General features: G+C 39.0%; 1 protein-coding gene across 2 annotated transcripts in view; it reads left to right on the top strand.

Annotated features, from left to right (window-relative positions):
• The window catches only part of LOC131684019 (protein krasavietz), a 29,890-nt gene extending 10,568 nt beyond the window's left edge, over positions 1–19,322 (top strand). For both annotated transcript variants that reach the window (XM_058966486.1, XM_058966487.1), the window contains 8 exons: positions 6,046–6,219; positions 6,315–6,415; positions 15,078–15,216; positions 15,494–15,795; positions 16,891–16,998; positions 17,259–17,478; positions 17,546–17,668; positions 18,932–19,322. In XM_058966486.1, the coding sequence (XP_058822469.1) occupies positions 6,046–6,219; positions 6,315–6,415; positions 15,078–15,216; positions 15,494–15,795; positions 16,891–16,998; positions 17,259–17,478; positions 17,546–17,668; positions 18,932–18,957 (1,193 nt within the window). In that variant the 3' untranslated portion in view covers positions 18,958–19,322. The remainder of the gene's footprint in view (positions 1–6,045; positions 6,220–6,314; positions 6,416–15,077; positions 15,217–15,493; positions 15,796–16,890; positions 16,999–17,258; positions 17,479–17,545; positions 17,669–18,931) is intronic.
• The last annotated feature ends 2,002 nt before the right edge of the window (positions 19,323–21,324 follow it).

Below are 21,324 nucleotides of genomic sequence, written 5' to 3'. Positions count from 1 at the left end.
AATGACAAATTCGAAGGAATCCGGTTCGAAACAAATTCAAGATGGTATTACGTAGCAGCAACACATCCCGATAACTTCAGAACAATCAGCAATTGATCGCGTCTTATCATGCAGTAGCACCTGAGAGCTATTGTTAAAAACTGATCAGAAGGATTCGTTCCTATTTTGCCAAAATGTTTCTTTGATTCCCTTTTTATATTTTTGTAAATTGAACTCACACTGGGAACTGTATGATGTACCAAACATTTCTGGTGAGCCTTTTTCAAAGATTATCTTCTAGAAATTCTTTAATCTGATATCTTCAATTTCCTATAATGAAACAAAATAAATATACCGGCCTGTTAAAGATGTTTTGGATGGACACACAGCAGTTTTGGTAATTTGTAAAATACTTCGTGAGCCCTCATATTATGCCGAGTTAAGTATGGGAAAAAATAAAATAACCACTTTGGAACGTTTTGTTGCGAAAAAAACTAACGTATGAAATTTCATACGCTGGGCTGATAGGGTATCAAAAAATCATCACAGAGAAAATTCGGCTAAAATCTTTATATTCAGCATAAAATCGAATATCTTCAACCTTGCGAGATCATTCGTTTAGCAGCTTTTTTGAATGATTTTAACACTTCTCTCCTCTCTCGTGCCGTTTCGTCTCGTGATTGGTTCGTTGCATTAAACTATCTTTCCCTTAAACTTTGTAATTATTTTAAGAAAAAGATCATTTTCTCACGAAAATTTACATAAAAAATATTCTGGGTGGAACCAGGTATGATTTGCTACGTATTAAGCATTTGTTAGCTTTGAATGCACTGATTCAACGTTAAAATCAGCGAGAAAGTTGTGAATCCCCTCCCGGTCCTAAATAAGAAATAATTTTGCCTTAGGAAAAAAGATATCGGTTCAGCCTAGCGTATGAAATTTCATACCTTGAACTACCAGCAGAATTTTCGCAATTGTTTCACCAATTTCTTCCATTTTTTCGCACTGAGCCACATCTTTTACACCTCTCATGGCCATTCGTCCACAATCCGAAACAAGAATTAGTGATTTAGAAGAGAAAATAAATAATATGTATTGTTCATCTTTTTGTTTGAATTTTGTCCAATTTTGACATTTGAAAATACAACGGAATTTTATAAAAAAAAAGATTATTGAGCAAACACATTATAAACTATAGGGTATTATTTAACGTTCATAGAAGACCAGAAGTTTGAAAACGCCTTTATTGTATAACAAGTATGATCCAGAAATGTGTTGTTTTTGCGTATGAAATTTCATACGCTAGGACATAATGGGTTAATAGCACATGCGTTCAATATTACAGACTAGATCGTGGCATCAATGTTACTTTGTCCGGGAGAAATTTGCTTACTGAATCAAAACAAACACTTTCTTTCCAATGACCAGTTGATTTAAGGTCGGTCATATTGTGCAGTTTCAGCTCGACGATCTGGTCTTGTGATCCAAAATGGATTTTTTTAGAAGTGTTTTATGATTATTATGTACTTTGCTTTGTATCTGCAGCATAATCAATCCATTCGCAAGTATAATCAATATTATGGATTAATTAATCAGTTCAAGTAAAAAACAACCAAACTAATGATTCAAAACTTACTTGGTGGTACCGTTATCTTATAACTAATGGAACAAATAGTATCGTGGATCAACTTTGTCAATTTCATTGATATTCTAAAGGTAATTTTCTTTATTATTTTAACCCTTACAGGCGCAAAGCATTTTTTTTTCAAATTTTCTGAAAATTGTCTAACAGTTTTAATACGCTACTATGATAATTTTGAGATGGTTTTCGCAATATGTTTTAAAACAACATTGCGCATTTAAGGGTTAAAGATCGTATAGGGTCATTCGTTTGTTCAAGGGCACGTTTACTTATATTAAAGCAAAACATCATTTTGGATGCCTCATAGTATTTTGCCCCGGATGGTCATCTTGCTTCGTCATACCATACCGATTATCGAGTTAATTCTTGAACACCTGAATAATTAATATGGAAGTCTGGAAAAATCTCCAAATTCGGGGAATTTTATTTTCGGGAATGAGTGACCCCTGTAAATGAATTGTATTCTGTCAAAAGGTCTCTTGCTAAAAAATGTTGCTTAGGGACCGTTCATAAACTACGTAACGCTTTTAGGGGGGAAGGGGTATGACAAATTGTGACATATTGTGAAGTATGGGAATGGGGGAGTAAACTAGAACGTTACTTAACATGTTTTTACAGAAGAAAAATTTTTTCGAAGAATTTGTTACGTAATAAAGGGGGGGGGGGTAGAGAAATTCGTGACAACTTGTGACATGGGGGGAGGGGGAGTCAATTTTGGGCATTTTTTGCGTTATGTAATTTAAAAAAAAATAAAATTTTGCGCAAAAATTGCCCAAAATTCTCTCCCCCCCCCTCCCCCATGTAACAAATTGTCACAAATTTCTCCATCCCCCCCTCCTCTATTACGTAACAAATTCTCAGAAATTTTTTTTCTTCGGTGAAAACATGTTACGTAACGATCTAGCTAACTCCCCCTCCCCCTATGTCACAACTTGTTAATTAAATTTGAATTGATTGGTGCAATGGTTTTTTGAAAAGTTTTCACTGCACTTGAGAAAACGAGTTTTTATATTTACAACGTAATAAAAGCGTTCACGCATGATAATTTTTGAGGTTCTCTGACTCCTAATCGAGGATTCATTTCAGTTACACTGCCCATGATCGCAAATCAGTCCCATAGATAGGAAATCCCATAGAAAACGGGACAAATAAGTGATCATGGGCAGTACAGCTTCTTTAATAGTGGTAAATTCTAGAGAAAATTTTCAATAGGACGTAAGTAACAATGAGAGATTCTCTTTGAGGTCTTTCTCTTCTGTTCATTACTCGGCCATTTCAACATTTACTACTCTACTCTTTACATAATATTGTAGTAAAAACCGTCGGCTTTCGATATGTACTGGAAAATTAGTACAAAGTGTTGTAATGACGTCGTAATAAACGAAAGAGAAAGTAAACAAAGAGAGGCTTTCAATGTTACTTACGTCCTATTGAAAATTTTCTCTAGAATTATCAAAAAATTATGCTGGAATAAAACTAAATATTGTGTTCAGTTCCATATGGCACTCTTATTCATCGCCGTTCCGCCACCCATTTCATTTTCCGATGAGCTCTACAGGACGGTTTATCTATAGGCATTCTTTAAGAATACATGAAAAAGGCACAATATTCCTCAAATGCACTTCTGATGAGATGAATAAGGGAGCATCTACTTTGCGCTCAAAATGATATGTAATGGAATTATAAGTTTTATAATTTAGTAGAAAAAGTTCGGATAATATTTGAGTATTGCATTCGCAATGCGGCCAGGCGCCACACGGAACTGTTTTTATTGTTATGCAATAAAGTAATACAGTAATGCCACGTTTTTATCAGCCCCTTGGTGAATTTAAGTCTGATAACACCGGGACATTGATAAAATCGGGACATATATTTTTCCTTCTTTTTAAGAAACCGAAGCTCTTAAAATATTATTCTTTAGTCCCTAGATATAGCCTCATAACCTTTCCTGATTATTTAGCTTAAACTTCCCTTAAGCGGGTCCGACAGCGCAAAATTTAAATAAAAAATTAAAAAAAAGATCGCATATTTCGGGTCTCTGAGATAAGAAAAATATCCTCAAGCTCGAATTCAATTTGATTCGTCTGCTAGAGCCCATCAAACTACCAACTATCAATTTTCATATGAAGTTGATAAAATCGGGTCAAATAGCTGATAAAATCGGGGGCTGATAACATCGGGTGCTGATAACATCGGGTCTTCACTGTATTCCGAAATGTATACTTGACTATTAAACATAATAGATACCAAATAACCGTAAAATTAAATTACAGTTCTAGTGAAAAAAACAGGGCCATTTGAAGTTAGATATTTACTGACGTTGCAAGCTTTCGTTTTCTTTTCGCGCAAAATATCAATGGTACCATTTCATCCATCCAAACTGTTTCTAAGTAAAAGTTCTTTAAATATTTATGTTATCCGTGTCCTTGTAGTTTTATTCCCTGAAGATACACGTAGAACACTATACAACCGTGAATTGAATTGCGAAGAGTTCAATATTCAATTAATACAAGTTCAATCAATAATTTTGTGTGCCACCTACTAGAGATCGACATTCCTCTTTCCAAGTTTACTGCCTTCATTGTACCTACCTACCTCTACACCCTCTATTGACATTCAAACGAACACCAGCCATAATGCGGCTTCGCCCCATCGTCGTCAGTTTGTTGCTATAGCTTGTTGGTGTGTATATAGTGTGTGGCCTTGTTTTTAACCGCCGTCAATGAAACGAAGTTGAAGGAGAACCGGTTGGACTTGAGACTGGCTAGATTAAACTGCTTCTAGTTGTTTACATGTAATACAGCGCGGCACTGTCCACGATTCAAATCCCTTCCGGTACTGTAGTGACCTGCACCTGCGTTGGTTCGGGTATTTCCTGCAAAACAGCCATCGATCCATAACGACTAGTGTGCTACGGCAGATCTATCTGTAGCATTTCTGAAACTTATGGTACATTAAAGTCGTGATTGAATGCCTAAAATAGTTTCTCTGAAATAACTTCTGAGAAACTAACCTGGTATTTGTCACTACAACATATAATTGCAGAGACATCGCAGAGAATATCGAAATGATGCAAGGTGCTACATGAGGTATAAACAATTCATTTATTAGCTGTTCTTCGTCAGCTCATCTGTATTACAGTAACAAATATTCAGAAATGCGCAGGACGTACTTACCATGTAATAATAATCCAGCAACCCTAAATTCATACCGACATAACACACTGCTGACGACCATATCGTTATATGAGAACGGATCAGCATATTCTACCGAAGTATCCTCAATTATCAGGGACAGTTCGTTTTCACTATGCTGAGAATAAAACAACACCTATCATACGTCACTCGTAAGGTTTCCTTCACTCAGTAAGGTAAATCTTTCTTGACCAGGTGAACAACTGCTGCAAACAGGTCACAACTTTCGGTACAATCCCTATCCACAATGCTACAGCACTTCCAGTCTACCGGGATGTCCTACCTTACTCCAGGGACGTTGCGTTTTCACAGTGCTAAGAGCGAATCATTCCTCCACCCGCCCTTTTTCGCCACTCCCCTGGTGACTGGGGCTAAATAGAGGAAAGAACATTTTTAAGGATTGTTACGAAAATGGGTTTGTGACTCGTTTGCAAATGTTACGATTTTACCTAATCTGTTCTATCTTGTAACGATGTGTGCGACTAGTGAGCGTTACCTGACCGGTTTGTATGAGTTCACTGTTTGAGCTACTTTAATGTTGTAGCAAATTTCTTATCGACCATGCGTTGTATCACGTGAAGCAATCATTTGTAATCACAGCCTTTCCATAAACTTTCAACACACAATGGCCACAAATGAAATAGCAAACTTCGCCCACGACGCCATAGAAGGATGAAATGCGAAGGATCCATCTTCCTCTGCCCCCACATCGCAGCATATTTTACTTCTCGCAAAGTCACGTTGTTTCCAACGGAGTTCACGTTATTCATCGCTGCTTGCGTCACCGCAGATGCACGGTTCGCATCGACCACAGAATGAATAATGTCTATCATCTGGTATTAATGTATTGAGGGCACTAGACTGCAGAATAATAGTTGTATTTTATGTCTGCTCAATTCCAAGTTGTCTTTTGCATATTTTCCATCTTATTTATGGCTATGTTGTTTGTGAGCCTGTTTGTTTGACTCATGGCACAAATAGGCATCTCGTACAAAAACATTCAGCTAGCTATCCAGAGACGATGACACTTTAACCTTGAACCCGCAGATTTACTTCGTAGCCTCGTGTATTGACGCAATCTCCACTTGTTACCCTCTTATTTATTGCGATACGCAATTCACTGCGGTTTCTGCAGTTTTTTTTTTTGCTTCACCCAATCCCCCCGTTGCTTTATGTTAGCTAACCGTACGATACTAATTCATATAACTATTCTTTTTTTTCCTGTTACAGATGAAAGAGAGAAGAATGATCCCACGGGATTCCGTGACGCGGTCATTGCAGGTCTTGAAGCAGCTGACGATCTAGAGCAAATTTCCAAGTTTTTAGACAGTGCCGGTAACAAACTTGACTATCGTCGCTACGGAGAAGTATTATTCGATATTCTGATTGCTGGTGGATTACTTGGTATGTATTGTTGCAACATCGAGTCCAATAACAGATTTTGAGTTTCCTCTCGACTAACCGTGGGTGTACATTTTGTGCTTTCATCTTATTTGCAGTACCCGGAGGATCTATCTCACAAGATGGCGAGAAACCACGTACCGATCGCTGTCTATTCGCAGCACCGGAAGACATGGAATCGATGCGTAACCATGAGCAGGTAAGTTTGTTTTCAATCAAATCTTTAAACTGAAAGGAATTGAAATTGTGGAAGTGAATGTAGAATCTATAACAGACTGGAAATCAGAGCGTGCATATTGCCAATTTGCGATACACTATAAAATTATGTGTCACATATTTTGAAATTATGCCATGTAACTTAGATATAATATTCCGTAACTAATAAAGGCACTGTTACAGTACTGTGCTACATACTTGATAATTTACTGACTTATTCGATATGATAAGTTTTGTCACATGGATTTAGAAAATGGGTAAAATTGAAGTGCCAGGCTAAACTCCACTCTATTTAGAATTTAACCGCTAAAAACGGGAATTTTTTCCAGGACGAAATCACGTACAAAACACCGATTTTGTTGCTGCATTTCTATAATTTTTGTTTGATAACTGACCAAATTTGTCAATTTTCGACATGGTGGTTGATTTTTTGTCGTAACTAACGACTCACTTTTCAAGGGGTTGCTTTTCAAAATTTAGAATGAAAATTTGTGCGAGGTTTGCAACGTTCATATCTTTTGTTGTACTGCATGGAATTAATCAATTTTTTCGCCTTTTTGTCAGAAATATGTTCAGACATGTATTAAAATTTGGAGATCGCAGAAAAAATATCTGGAAAAGTACACGGAAACGATTTTTTTAGCTAATCGGTCAGAGCCATCAATATGGTGCACAAACCGTACACTCAAATGATTAACTATTTTTAAAGTAAGTCCGCTATAGATTTCTTTCTATTATCATTCGCATTTGGTGCGAACGAAGCAACGAATCAACCAACCTTGTCAGATGTCCGGAGACTGCCAGTCAACACCGCGACAGAAGCTGATTGTTAGAATTCGTCTCCGTGGATTAGTTTGTGCAGCTATACGTGCGCTATCAAAGCACCCAAACGAATTAAATTAGAAAATCTTTTCCTTCGCCAACTATCATTCTTATTTTCGATGGGTGGAAAGAAGCATACATATGGATAAAATCTTTCCTTCACCAACTATTATTGCTTTTATTCGAGTTGTGCTGAATGAACAAATTAGCTGTTTGTGCTATCTGATTGGAAAACAATTTGGTACCTAATTCCGTAGAATGTATGGGCTCACGTCAAATTTGTAAAAAATTCGAAAGGTTCCGTCGTTGGTCTGTACTTAAAAAGATTTTAAGATCAAAGTTTGTTTTATTATGATGAGTTGTTGTGAACTTCTGAAATTTATGAAAACAAGTACATGTTATGCGCGATGAAAAACATCAGTTTTAGTGATAGGCAACTTGAATTTTTCAAGCAACCGTGTTTTATTTGTGTCGAAGAATGTAAGAGACGAGAGTGTAAAGCAAGTATGATTGTCAAGATTTTTAAATCGAAGCAAAAGTTTTACGATTCGTGGTGGAGAACGTCCTATTCGTGGTCGAGAAACTTCAGCGAAGTATACGTGCTCACATCTATTATTTTGCTGGAGATTAGTCTTACATGAAACGTAACAGTGAAAATAAGTGTGCTGTTTTCAAGAATAAATGCTGATGCTGATCATCAAACGTAGCTGTTGGGAATCGAAAGAGTTTTAATGTGATTTAAAATCAATTATCTGGTGAGATCAATCCAATTCATATTTCTTTTTCATCTGTCAATTATATAGTTCTAGCGACTATTGTATGTTTATGTAATTGTCATATCTTCAAAATGAAAATATATGAAACGTTTTAAAGTAATTGTGCAATCGATATTGGTTTCCGATTGACGTGTTAGTGATTTGTACATGTTCATGCCAATGCGCCGTTGTACGGAGGAGTTCGATTTTGACTATTTCGATCCCGTCAAATTAAAAAAAATACAACTTCCAGTGCTGGAGAATTCTTTCACCCACTGATGCTTCCTTGAGTCCTATTCCATGCATGCCTATTTAACTCTTTTACAATTTTTCAGCGAACCACCCACTGCATTGAGCTACTGTGGCTTTGCTCTGCCAACAGAACCCTCGACTTTGCCATCGGCATTCGTTCGACATTGAACAATTGGATATTTTAATACCTGCCTTCCTATTTGCAGTGTGATCGTTAACGGCCATGACGTTCATTGTTTTGGTCAATACTAGAAAGTGTAGACAAAAGTATTGAACGCGCAATGGAAAAATAGAGCGAGTAAAGGCGCTTTAACCTAGGCTTATTAGCCAGGGCAAGGTGTAAATACCTCTGTCCCATCCCAACGGACCAAAGGAGTGACATTAACCTTCTTAGCAAAGTCACTCCAAACGATTTATTATATCCCCTTTAAATTGAAACGGTCGGTACGGTTGTCCTCGTTTCTTCCTACTTCACGATTCAAAATAAATCGTTAATTAAATTATGTATTAAATGCATAATTTAATTTCCGTTTAATTTTGAAACATCTTCAAACCCAACTCTGTACAGTAGGCCTGGCCGTTTTAATATTTGCGACATATGAAAATCTGCTTCAAATATTAATCTTGACAAGAAAAACATTTCAGAATAACTGCAGTGTTTTCCAGGATGCTTTTCAATACTGGCTGTATAAGGGTTAGAATAGAACAGAATAATTCCGTAGAATGTACAATTACTGAAAACAACGGAAATAATAGATTTTGTGAAAGCGGTTATTTTCTGCGCCATGATTGGTCCGCCGTGCATTTCGATTATTGGACCAAGCGAACCAGACTAGTATTCGTTTGAAGCCCTACCTCTTTGATGATGGAAATAAACTGTTTTGGTTCGATGGTTTGTTTTTTAGACTTGCGAACGCAAAAAATATGCAAGATATAGATGAAAACTTCCTCACCATTGGCAATATGTTATCGGTTTTCTTATCACAACAAAAACTAAAATATTTTTCTCAAATAAAAGAAAAAAATGGGTATTAGAAGGAAAATTTGGGATTTATCTTAGTATTCATAGTTTAGAGCAGTGGTTCTCAAACTTTTTTTGTACCACGGACCTCTTCGAGATCGTCCTGGGCTGTTGCGGATCCCCAAGGCCTGTTACAAAAAATTTTTAAAATTCCAATATACATCTGTAAAAAGAATCTACACGCACCCCCAGAAACTCCCTCACGACTCCCAAGAGGTTTGAAGTTTGAAAGTGTTTAAAATCGTTGACTTAGAGTATACTTAGAAACGTGTTTCATTAAAGCAGCATTCCTTTTTTTTCACTGCGAGATACATTTATTGAACATTTCAATTGAAGAGTTGATGATAGACCCGTTACTTCGCACACCAGACCTTCATATCGGACATTCCATCGACCTTCCATCCTGATGCTTGATTTTGATCAAAATATATTCCTGAGATTTATCGAGGATTGCCAGTGGAGTGAATATTTGATCTGTCAAGAATCATCCTTATCGACAGCCGATTGGTTGGTCTTCGATAAAGGATTGTAAATGAGCGTATCACATAAAACAGGCAACCACTTTGAAGACGATTTTTAGGAGGAGCGCGTCGTTTGGCATAATGGTCATTTGGCATAACCTGAAATATAGATTGAATTCTCTGTTATTAGGCGTTGATGCCTAATGTGGCTAGGCAACATCGCTTTAACTTTGATGCTGGAAAACGAGTGGATCACAGGATGGTCTCGCTCATGCGACAAAGCCAAGGGCTCTGTTTGAAAGAAGAATCAACCTTTATATTTAAGTGGGTGGGTGGGGTAAGGGTTTCAGCGTGAAAAACACACTTTTTTGCGGATTTTCTTCAAACTTTGCGTGAAGCAAATTGATCAAAACTTTTGTGCATTATAGTATATCATTTCAATAACATTCTGTAATTTTTCTATGCAAAAATATCGACAAACGACTCGGTGACGAAGCTTTTTGTAAACGTCTCTGGAAAAACATGATTTGCGGTGTTACCTGCCATTCCAAAACTACAGGACCAAATTTTTTCAAACTTTGCATACACATTCTATGTTAAAATACCTAACCCCTACGTTGAGTTTTTGATGTAAATTTTCAATTAAGGGGCTTTTTTACTCATTTACAATAAAAATTACTTTTTTCCACGATAAATTCCGCGTTTTTATGAGCAAACACCCCCTTTAATGAAAAATTATCCTAAAAACTCAACGAAGGGGTTATGTATTTTTAACATATAATGTGTATGCAAAGTTTGAAAGAAATCGGTGAACTGGTTTTTGAATGACAGGTAACGCCACAAATCATGTTTTTTTCCAGAAACGTTCTACAAAAAGCTTCGTCACCGAGTCGTTTGTCAATATTTTTTCAAAGAAAAATTACAGAGTATTTTTAAAATGATTCACTATAATGTACAAAAGTTTAAATTTGCTTAACGCAGAGTTCTAAAAAAAATCGCAAAAGAAGTGCTGAAAGCAGGGGTTGTAATTCTCTCTCCATCACGCGAGAAGTAGCTTATCCGATGTCCAACTTTTCCGAGATAAGATGAGTCGCAAAATTCTCCGTCTCCACAAATAGCGTGAGAATGATTTTCCGGATAAAATTTATTTGACTTTTTCCTTCTCACCGGAGAAGGTGATAAAATTTTAATTTCGTGGGAATCAATAAAAACTTCAAAAAATACACTTAATTACAAAGAAAAGCGGCAAAGAAGTATGATGGACTTGTTTTATCGTGTTTTGGAATAACGACAGCAAAGCAGGGAACGCCAAAAGGATACCGTGATAAACTCATTCACTCATTCTCCGGCTGTTTTATTTATCCGGAGAAATAACACGTTGTATTTATCCGGAGAAGTTGTGTGAGTGCCAATAACTTTTCGTGTGAAAATGTGAGTTTTTATTGTCGCAGTAGCAAACTATCCGGGCGCATTTACTCATATGAGCGATAAATGCAATGCCTGGCTGAAACCTTTACGCATTCCCCCCCCTCCCCCTTAAGTTACCCGAGCAAACAGTTTGCTTGAGAACTTTTTGGCATGAAGATTCAAAAACTTCATGTTTGAAAGGAGTCAACCCCTAAGTTTTGTACACCGGTTAAAAGAGTGGATCACCGGTCTTCTTGCGAGGGCTATTTGGCATACAAATTTAATGAACAGCTCATGACTGAAAGAAGGAATCAACCCTTATGTTTCTGGCAAATATATACATATATTTTTCAAATTCATAAGGGTTGTTTCCATTTTTCAGACATGAGCAATCCTATGAATTTGTATACAAAACAGCCCTCGCAATTAAGCTAGTGATCCACTCGTTTGCCCGGTTTACTCAAGTCTAGGGGTTGATGATTCCTCCGCTGGAATATGAGCAGTTCGTTGAATCCAAATACCAAATAGCCCTTGGCTTTGTCTTATAACTGAGACCAAGGATCCGAAGTCGCGCAAATCCGCTGAGGATCCGCCAGACGAGGTGACTATCGTCGGAAGCGGCGACCCTCGCAAGCAAACCTATGATCAACTCGTTTGCCCAGGTTACTCGAACATATGGGCTAGCAACTAGTTTAAGTCCGACGGAGCACAGTGATGTCGGATAGCACCATACTTAAAGCGATGTGGCGTAGCCACATTTTGTGTCAACGCGTAATATAACACAGATTTCAATGTATACTTCTAATTATGCTAAACGACCATTATGCCAACTGAGCATTATGCCAAACGAAAGCTTGTGTCACCTGCTGTTATGCCAAATGAACATTAACGAATTAATGAACATACTGACTTATGCCAAACGACGTGCTCCTATTTTCGGGAGTGCTGTTTTCATAGTCATGACATCATTAGAGATCATTCCGTACACGCAGCGGATTGTTTCGTACAGACGATTACTCTCGATTTGTATAGGTTCGATCAAGTTTATTTATTTCCCATTGCCATTTACCAGTTTTCAGCACCCGAATAGTCTGCTTCTAGTATCGGTAGAACATCATCATCTGTCATTCACCGTACTAACGTTTATTACGCGAGTGAAGTTATGACTCTTCGCACAATTGAAATCAACCGCTTAGTTTCGAAAATATCACGCAAAATGCCATTACTAGTTTGTCCCGTCCATAAGACTCAATAAGAAAGTAAATGATGATGTAAGATGAAGATCAGCGTTTTTCTCAGCCTGCTGTTACTCATTGTAGGACCTTTATGCATTAAAGGCTGTATAGTCACTGCAGACAATCGGCTCCTAGTTTGGTATTTCTACCTGCCGTTTCCTGGTGGTACCCAACACATCTGTGGGACTGTGGCTGTTGTACTGAGCAGTTCATGTACCTGTTATCTCTCAATTAGAGTTTCCGAACACAATTGTGCGCCGACAGTCGCTGTGTTATGTACAGTCTTCAGTGGTTCTTTTACGGTTTCTCATCATCATCATCATTGCCGAACAATCCGGGTACTCCGAAGCATGACCAAATCTATTTTAGATTGTCAGGTTACTGGATCTTGGCCGGTATGCCTCCAGTCTTCTTTAACGACTTAGGCTTAGATTTCAGTGTAGCTTCGACGCTCCGCAGGTGTCTGGGGAAAGCTCGCTTGTTTTGCTGTTTGTATTCGTGGCTGAGTTGAAAGTAGTGATTTCGTGACGCTAGTGTCTTATGGTTCGAGATTTGAGTAAGCATTCAATGAGTCCGAATAGACCGAATATGTCCAATGCATACAATTTACAGCAGAAGGGTGTTCAATAAAAACACAATGGCGGCTTAAAAGACCACTTCTCCACTCACGTACAGAGGATCGGGACTATTGCTGAACGCTGGCGGCAAAGGCTCGACTGTGGTGGGGGATCCAGGGCTTCCATGATACCAAACGAGTTGCGTCTCAGTATGCGCTCGACATCGACACTCCTTCACAATGGCGATTTAGTTTGATATAGCGGCATTGCTATTCGTTGCCGTGTCTTCTATAGGATCGTAGATGGGCCTAGTTGAATCAATGGATTGCATGTTTCCTTTGAAGTCGGAGGGAAATCGGTCAGTATGTACCATATGTTTTGGATACGGCTATCCTCGAATGCCCTGAACAAAGTATGCCTTGCGGCCATGTATCTGAATTAAGAGCCGACATAAAAGGTACTGACGTCAATTTTTTCATCAGCGGAATAACTTCAATAGGCTCGTTGCAGTTCAGTGTTTCTTTGGTCATTCTTTCGACCGTCTCTGGGATGAAAGCGGGGAAAATATACCAAAAGCAACCGCGTTGCTTTCGACCATAGACAGTTCTTGTATCATACCCCATCGATTTCCACATTGTAACCAACACCGTTCGGACTGCCTTGTTCTCTACCAACTATCAAGTACTTTGTCTTGTCAGAGTTTAATCACATTGTCGCAGTCTCACCTTTAAAAGACCAAAAGGCCTCTTCCACTGCTCTGCGATCAACACCAATGATGTCGATGTCTTCCGCGAAGTCCAGAAGCATGTGAGATCTCGTATTGATGGTTTCGTTCCTTTGTGCAAATTCTGCGTATCGTACCAACGAGTGCTATGTTGAACAATAGATTAGAGCGTGCGCCACTCTGCTTCAATACATCTAACGTGACAAACGAGTCGGATGTCTCTGCTCTCAGACTATTTTGAGCTTGATTTCGATCCATCCAGCGTTATACGAGTCAGCTTAACCAGTTTTGTCGGGAAACCATGTTCAAGCATTATCTGCTATAGTTCGTTTTGTGTCACTGAATCGTACGCCGCCTTGAAATCCACAAACTGGTGGTGAGTCCGCAGGTTGTTTTCCCTGGATTTATCCAGAATTTGTTGCAGCGTAAACATTTGGGCCATCGTTGATCGTTTTTCTCGAAACACGTTCATTGTTCTTCTTGAAACCTGTAACGTTTGTTTAAGACGTTGAAAGGATCATCCACAATCAAGAAAACGCCAGACAACATTTATTGACTCCCTTCAATATCAGTTTGACTTTATTACGGGCAGCTTGTGAAAACTGTCGAATATGAGTTGACAACAGCGTAAAATAACGTATGATGTGGTTCCAAAGGTGTTTAATCCGTGAGTAACTTGGATTCTGCATCCAGCCTAGCATAAGCTAAGCTTCTTGGATGGTTACGGTTCAACTGAGAAATTTTCAAAAGGCGGCTTTAATCTTTTAATACGAAAAACGCAGTTTTTTCGCTACGTTCTACACATTATTCTTAAAAATCAATTAATATATGTGGGGAATTGTTAGAAAACTTTTAACGAAAAACTTGTTTATAGTTTCTAAAGATGGCCGCTTTTCGAGGCTTTCTAAGTTGAATCTCGATGTAAGACAATTTCAAATCCGCGTTTAAGACTGTAATTGCGCTATTTTTCGCTACAATCGATACTTCGGAATAAAACTATCTAGACCCAGTAATATTTCCACGCGTTTATTCCAGATAGCAAAATTTTGTGCGACTGATTCTAGAAATCTGAATTGCACCACTTACCAAAACAGAAATATACGCAGTTCTTGGATATTGCTCGTTTGGTTGTTTGAATGCAAGGAACAAAAACATGAACCATATTGAAACGGAACTATAATTTCTGCACATACTTAGCTAGAGCCAGTTAATGTAACTAACCAATTTATCTGGTGTGGACAATTGTGCAACAGTAAACGGAATCTTTTGCTTGAATTCATTCCCTTTCAAATGCTTTGGGATTGAACCATTTCTAGGATTCCAACAAAAAAAAATTAGAAGGCATCTAAATTGGTGGCCTAGATCGCACCGGAATCCACATTCATCTGATCATTTTTTTTACCTTTTCCAGATCTTCACCCGGCTTATGCGTCGATACAAGTACCTCGAGAAAATGTTTGAGGAGGAAATGAAGAAGGTCTTAATCTTCATCAAGGGTTTTACTCCACTGGAAAGACTCAAGCTAGCTCGTATGACTGCGTTGTGGATTGGTAAGTGTTATTCATATTGAAAAACAAAACTGCTTTGGCACCTGGATCCCCGGATATTTGAAACAATGCGACAAATTGATGGTCTTTAATACAAAATTGTGTGCCTATACTAAATATCCCTATCCTTTTGCTTACATTCTTTCTCTTCTTGTATCAGAAATGAGATTGCGATGTCAATGAGGGCTAGGACAATTCTTTCAGTAACACGAACGATGTTACTCAAACCTTGATGCTCATTCGAAGGAAGAATATAACTAATCGTTTTTTCGTTCAACAGTAAACAATTCCATACCGCCACACGTGCTGCTTGTGTTGAACAACGAGCACCTGACGAAGGATGGTCTCGCACTCGAGTTCCTGCTCGAGGTGTTCGTCACCTTCAAGCAGGAAAAGGGCGCGTCCCAGCTAGTAGCGGTTCTGCGCAAGGGCGGTCTCGACATCCGTCTACTGGACTTCTTGCCGATCAATAAACGCAGTGAGGAGTACCTCAAAGCCGTTTTCTTCGAGAAGGACCTGGCGGACATCTTCAAGCTTCACATGGCTCAGGCGAGCCAGGAAGCGAAACGCGAATTGACGCAGGTAGGTTGACATTCTCTCGGTACATGTTGATTGATCGCTGGCGGAAGCACCTAATTAGAGCCCGCCGATCTTGGTTTTCAATCTGTCGGTGGGTGTCGTCTGTGTGCAATATTAATTCGGGTGTGTTTTTGTTGCTCTTGTTTGTTTTCTCTTCGGAGTGACAAAGAGGAGTACTCTCTGCCGCCTAATGCACAGCTTTTCAAACGGTTATTGTATTTTAACTGGGAGGAGGTGGTTCATTTTCTGAGCTAGAGTTAAAAATACATTCGGACACAAACGACGCAGAAAGCGCGTGCTAATTTGTTTGCGTTAAAAAATAGACACGTCCATCAAAGTTTGCAATGTTGTTGATACTTTTGAAAACAAAACATAATTAGAAATCATGTGATTCACTTTGACTTGGTAACCATTTCGATAATAACTCTGTCCACCTATTAAGCAGAACGAATGCATCCCTTCACCTGTGCTTTGTTCAGTCCGGTGGCCTAGATCAAACTGTTCCTGTCATAGTGCCTGCTGGAAGAGTTACCACTTCCTCGCAGGTCTCTAATGGTTCAGACAATCGTTGAATAAAACATTGTAAAAATCAATCTCTCTGTCAAGTGAAGAATCGCATGATATAACGCACATTATTAGTAGAACTGGTCGCAATTCTCTCCGGTAGAGCGATCGGTGTGGAACCATGTGCCAGAGTAAATCAGGTCAACCTTGTTTCAGTGGATGATCCTCTTTTCCGCGTGACAAGTATGGAGCATCCACCAGCCTCAAGTTTGACACAGTTAGCTGTTGCAATCTTTGACGAATTCACGTGTCTGTTTTTTTCTAGCACATAAAAGCTGTTATTAAATGGGCCTTTGCTTATACAAAGGAAATAAGTTGAACGACTATTTTCAGAATTTTGGTTAGTACATCAACTTTCCCAATAGATGATGCACATTTGCTAATTCTGGAAAAATAAAACTAAATCATACTGAACTCGACGGTTTAAATTAGTACTGTCGCGTGCATCAAGATTTATAACAGACTTTTTAATTGTATTGCAGCAGTATTATTGTAGTTTCGTTAATTTGCTAATGCATTTCCTTCTATATTCAGCTACTGGTCGACGATATTAACGATAACAAATCAGCTAAAGATATTATAGCCGACATTAAGGATATGTCGGCCAGATCAAACATTCCCGAACATGAAGTCATCGGTCTTGTAAGTATTGACGCTTCTAGCACTATTAAATTGTTATCATTTCGTAACGGAGTGGCACCTAGACAAATCCGTTTTCGAAGATTCTTAAACTTCAGGATGGTTCCAAATGGCTGCCATATCAAAGGGTGGTTTCCGAAGGAAATGTGTTGTATTGTTGGTTCCAAACAAATGTGTTCTTCGGAATCCTACACCTGTTAAGATCATTAGCGGATATTTCAACAGTTTGAATACAAATTACAACCCGTATGCTTTTCCTCCAGATTTGGAACACCATAATGTCGCTAGCCGAGTGGAACAAGAAGGAAGAATTGGTGGCTGAACAAGCGCTGAAGCACTTGCGTACCTACACGCAACTGTTCGAAGCATTCACCAGCACCGATCGCTCGGAGATGGCTCTGCTATTGAAGGTGCAGGAGTTCTGCTACGAAAACATGAACTTTATGAAGGCGTTCCAAAAGATCGTGCTGCTGTTCTACAAAAGTACGTTTTCTATTTCACTGATGTTGCGATAGAGTGATTAATTTTGTACATCTCTTTTTCTCAACAGCCGAGGTTGTTTCTGAGGACTCGATCCTTAAATGGTACAAGGAAGGACACTCGAACAAGGGCAAAATGCACTTTTTAGAGCAGATGAAGAAGTTTATCGAATGGCTGCAAAGTGCCGAAGAAGGTAAGTGATCTCGATTCGTGGCAATTGAACCGCATCGCGTAAACCCCGGACTTTGATCCTCCTTTTGGAACTGTCGCTGTCTGGTCGTAATCGGATGCTACAGTAAATTTGATTCCGTTTCACCGCCGACAGGCATTTTAACACAAGCCTATCTGTGGTTAAAGGAGTCGATACAACTTCTTGCGAATCCTGTTTAACGGGGAAGTTTGATGTTACAGTTTCTAAATTGTTGATTGAACTGGCCATTTTTCTTTTGGTAAAATTCAATATTAATTCTTCAATAGGGTTAAAAGACTATAACGATCGTTTGGCTGATTTCTCTTAAACTTCTATAATTTCAACGTAAAAAGTTTGTAGCCTTGCTGTACTATGATGATGGGTGGTAATGTATTTCACGAGAAATGCCACTCTACAGCGAAAAGAAGTTGATAATAATCTAGCCATTTGTAAAATTAATATTGAATTTTATTATTCCTGTTTGCAAAATACACCCAGGTTTTTTTTACGCGGAGGATACATGCCGCGTAAATCAAAACCGCGTAAATTTCAAAATCCGCGTAAATGAAAACCGCGTAAATTTCAAAATCCGCGTAAATGAAGTCCACTTAAATTTAAGAATTCGCGTTAAAGGTAACCTCGTTGATGGCTACCGCGTAAATTCCAAAATCCGCGTAAATTTCAAAAATTGCGTAAATTTCAAAATCCGCGTAAATGAAAACCGCGTAAATTTCAAAATCCGCGTAATTGAAACCGCGTAAATTTCAAAATCCGCGTAAATAAACCGAGTAAAAAATACCGCGCGAAAAAAACCGCGTAAAAAAAACTTGAGTGTATATTAGAAAGGAATTGGCGATGATGGTTATTTTTTTTTGTAAGATTATCAACTTAATCATTTTTGCGAATTTATATTAAATATTATAAACTAATAATGTTTCAAGGTCGTCAACTACACTTAATGTAAGCTGCGAATGACCTGTTAGATGACTATGAAACCTGCTGGAAAACAAATAACGCCTTGCTTTGAGTAGGGATTCATGATAGCTAGTCCTAGTGTTTCCCAAATTGTGCGAGGCTACAGAAAAAAATCCTTGCTTAGATTCATGACCAATCATCAAATTGGTCAGCTATGAATCTAATGATACTCTCGAGCAAGGAAATACGAAAGAATAAATAAGGGCTCCCCTCTCGTTTCACCGTTGAAAAATCTCATGTCAAGCTTTAAATTTTTCTCATCACTTCTATTATTTATTATTTATTCAACAGAAAGCGAATCTGAAGAGGAGGATTAAACAGCGCTCCCCTATGATGAGCTCACAACTTTATAACGATTATCGTGAAGCAACGACGAGACTCTTAAAACCACACACACGCGCATACATTATCTACCACGCGAAATGCAGCATTATTTATTCACAAACAACCAAACTATCATGAGACAAAAAGAGAGAAAATATTCTGGCGAATTGTGAGCCAAAGCGAAATCATACGTGGAATGACCGTAAATTTTATCTGGGATATATAAACACTCGTGGAGAGCATCAAACTCATCTCTAGATTTCTAGGAAGTACGATAGAAAAAAACGGCAAACCGTTGAAACAAATTTATACAAAAAAGCGTAATAAAAACTGCTAAACAGTAAACCGAACCCAAAAACCCCCGATTGCCATTTTTCTGCAGAGATCACAACTCGAACAAGTTGAACGAAAAAGAAATTACACCAACAACAGAAAAAAACGTAACAACCAAACTACCATTATTCGAATATAGAAATTGTGAATCGTTAATCCGGTTATACCTCCACGGGAAAGAAAATCGTGCTGCCTAAATGAATGAATTGGGGCCAGTCTAGGCACATACCCACAACTTTTGCTCGTCGCAGGAAACCGACTAGCGGCATCAATTCTAAATCAAACGAACTTATTAGCCGCAGGTAGTCACTGTTTGTTGTCACGGATAAACCGTTTCGTGTAAATGTTAGGGTAACTAAAAAAACTCCGCTCTCCCGACGAATACACAACATCTCCCGGAGAAAATTGCACACATTTAAGGTAGTTGGTGCTGGTTTCGGACGGTGACCGAGACACACCTTTGACACTACTGACGCAAACCAAAGTTTGCGAGTCTTCCACTTTTTTTGCTAACCGAATTATAGTCAAGTGAAACTCAAACGTAACGTAATAGAACCGAAACATAAGAGAATCCGTATAAACGAATTAGTAGGTATAATACATACCCATACAAGACCAATAAAGATCATTTCTGGCGATAATGTGGCGTGATGCAACTGATTTGAACTAGAGACACACTAATCATAGCTTCGGAGTTGAGTATAACAATTTAAATTAAATATTTTAAAATATGAACCATACAGTTTGTTTAATTCAAACAAAGAAATGTGTTGAGAAACCCATTATTAAATTCAGTGATAGTTACGAGCCCGAATAGTCCAGGTCTCGTGGTCGTAGAGGATCACCGGTCCAATCAGCGTCTTGTAGATAATCAACTTCGTGCGGCGGTGAATTTTTTTTCTATCAGAGCGTCCTCCGGAGTTCAAAGTAGGCACGATTTCCCGCCAGGATCCGTCTCTGAATTTCTCTGCTGGTATCATTGTCGGCGGTTACCAGTGAGCCCAAATACACGAATTCGTCGACCATCTCGATTTCGTCACCGTCAATTCAAACTCGTGATGGGAGGTTCACATTGTCGTCTCTACAACCTCTTCCTCCCATGTATTTTGTCTTCGAAACGTTGATGGCAAGTCCAATTTAGGCTGATGTACGTTTCCAACATCGCCTCAAAATTCTGTGCCATTATGTCAATGTCGTCGGCGACGCCAAGAAGCTGGACGGGCTTCCTGAAGATCGTGTCATTCGTGTCTATCCCCGCTCTCTTTATTACACCTTCTAACGCAACGTTGAACAGCAGGCATGATAGACCATCACCTTGCCGTAATCCTCTTCGAGATTCAAAGGAACTCGAGAGTGTCCCTACTCGAACAACGCACATCACCTGATCTATCGTCGCTTTGACTAATCCGCAAAACCGTACTCGTGCATTATCTGCCATAGCTGATCTCGATCGATTGTGTCATGCCGATTTGAAATCGATGAACGAATGATGTGTGGGCACGTTGTATTCGCGGTACTTCTGCCGAATTGCAAATATTTGGTCCGTGGTGGCGTGGGAACCCTTGAATCCCGCTTGGTAGTGCCCCAAGAACTCCCTTGCAAATCGGCGGTAAAGAATTTGGGAGAGGACCTTGTAGGCGGGGCTAAGTAGTATGATCGCGCGGTAGTTGCTGCAATACAACTTGTCACTCTTGTAGATTGGGCAAACGACACCCTCCATCCACTTCTCCGGAAGAATCTCCTCCTCCCAAATTTTGGCGATTACCCAGTGCAGTGGCCTAGCCAGTGTTTCACCATCGTATTTTGATAGCTTGCTGGATTGTTGATCTACACCGGGGGCTTTGTTGTTTTTCAGCCGATCGATCTCCTCCTTGACTTCATGGAGATCAGGGGCCGGCAGCCTATCGTCTTCTGCGCGTGCTCCAAGATCCGTTCCCATACCGCCTTCGTCCTCGGCTGTTTCACCGTTGAGGTGCTCGTCATAGTACTCTCAATCACCTCACACTCGTTCGTAAGAAGGTTGCCGT

The sequence above is a fragment of the Topomyia yanbarensis genome, chromosome 2, assembly GCF_030247195.1.
Source record: "Topomyia yanbarensis strain Yona2022 chromosome 2, ASM3024719v1, whole genome shotgun sequence".
In the NCBI taxonomy this organism is placed as follows: Eukaryota; Metazoa; Arthropoda; class Insecta; order Diptera; family Culicidae; genus Topomyia; species Topomyia yanbarensis.
This window is presented reverse-complemented; position numbering and strand designations above follow the sequence as displayed.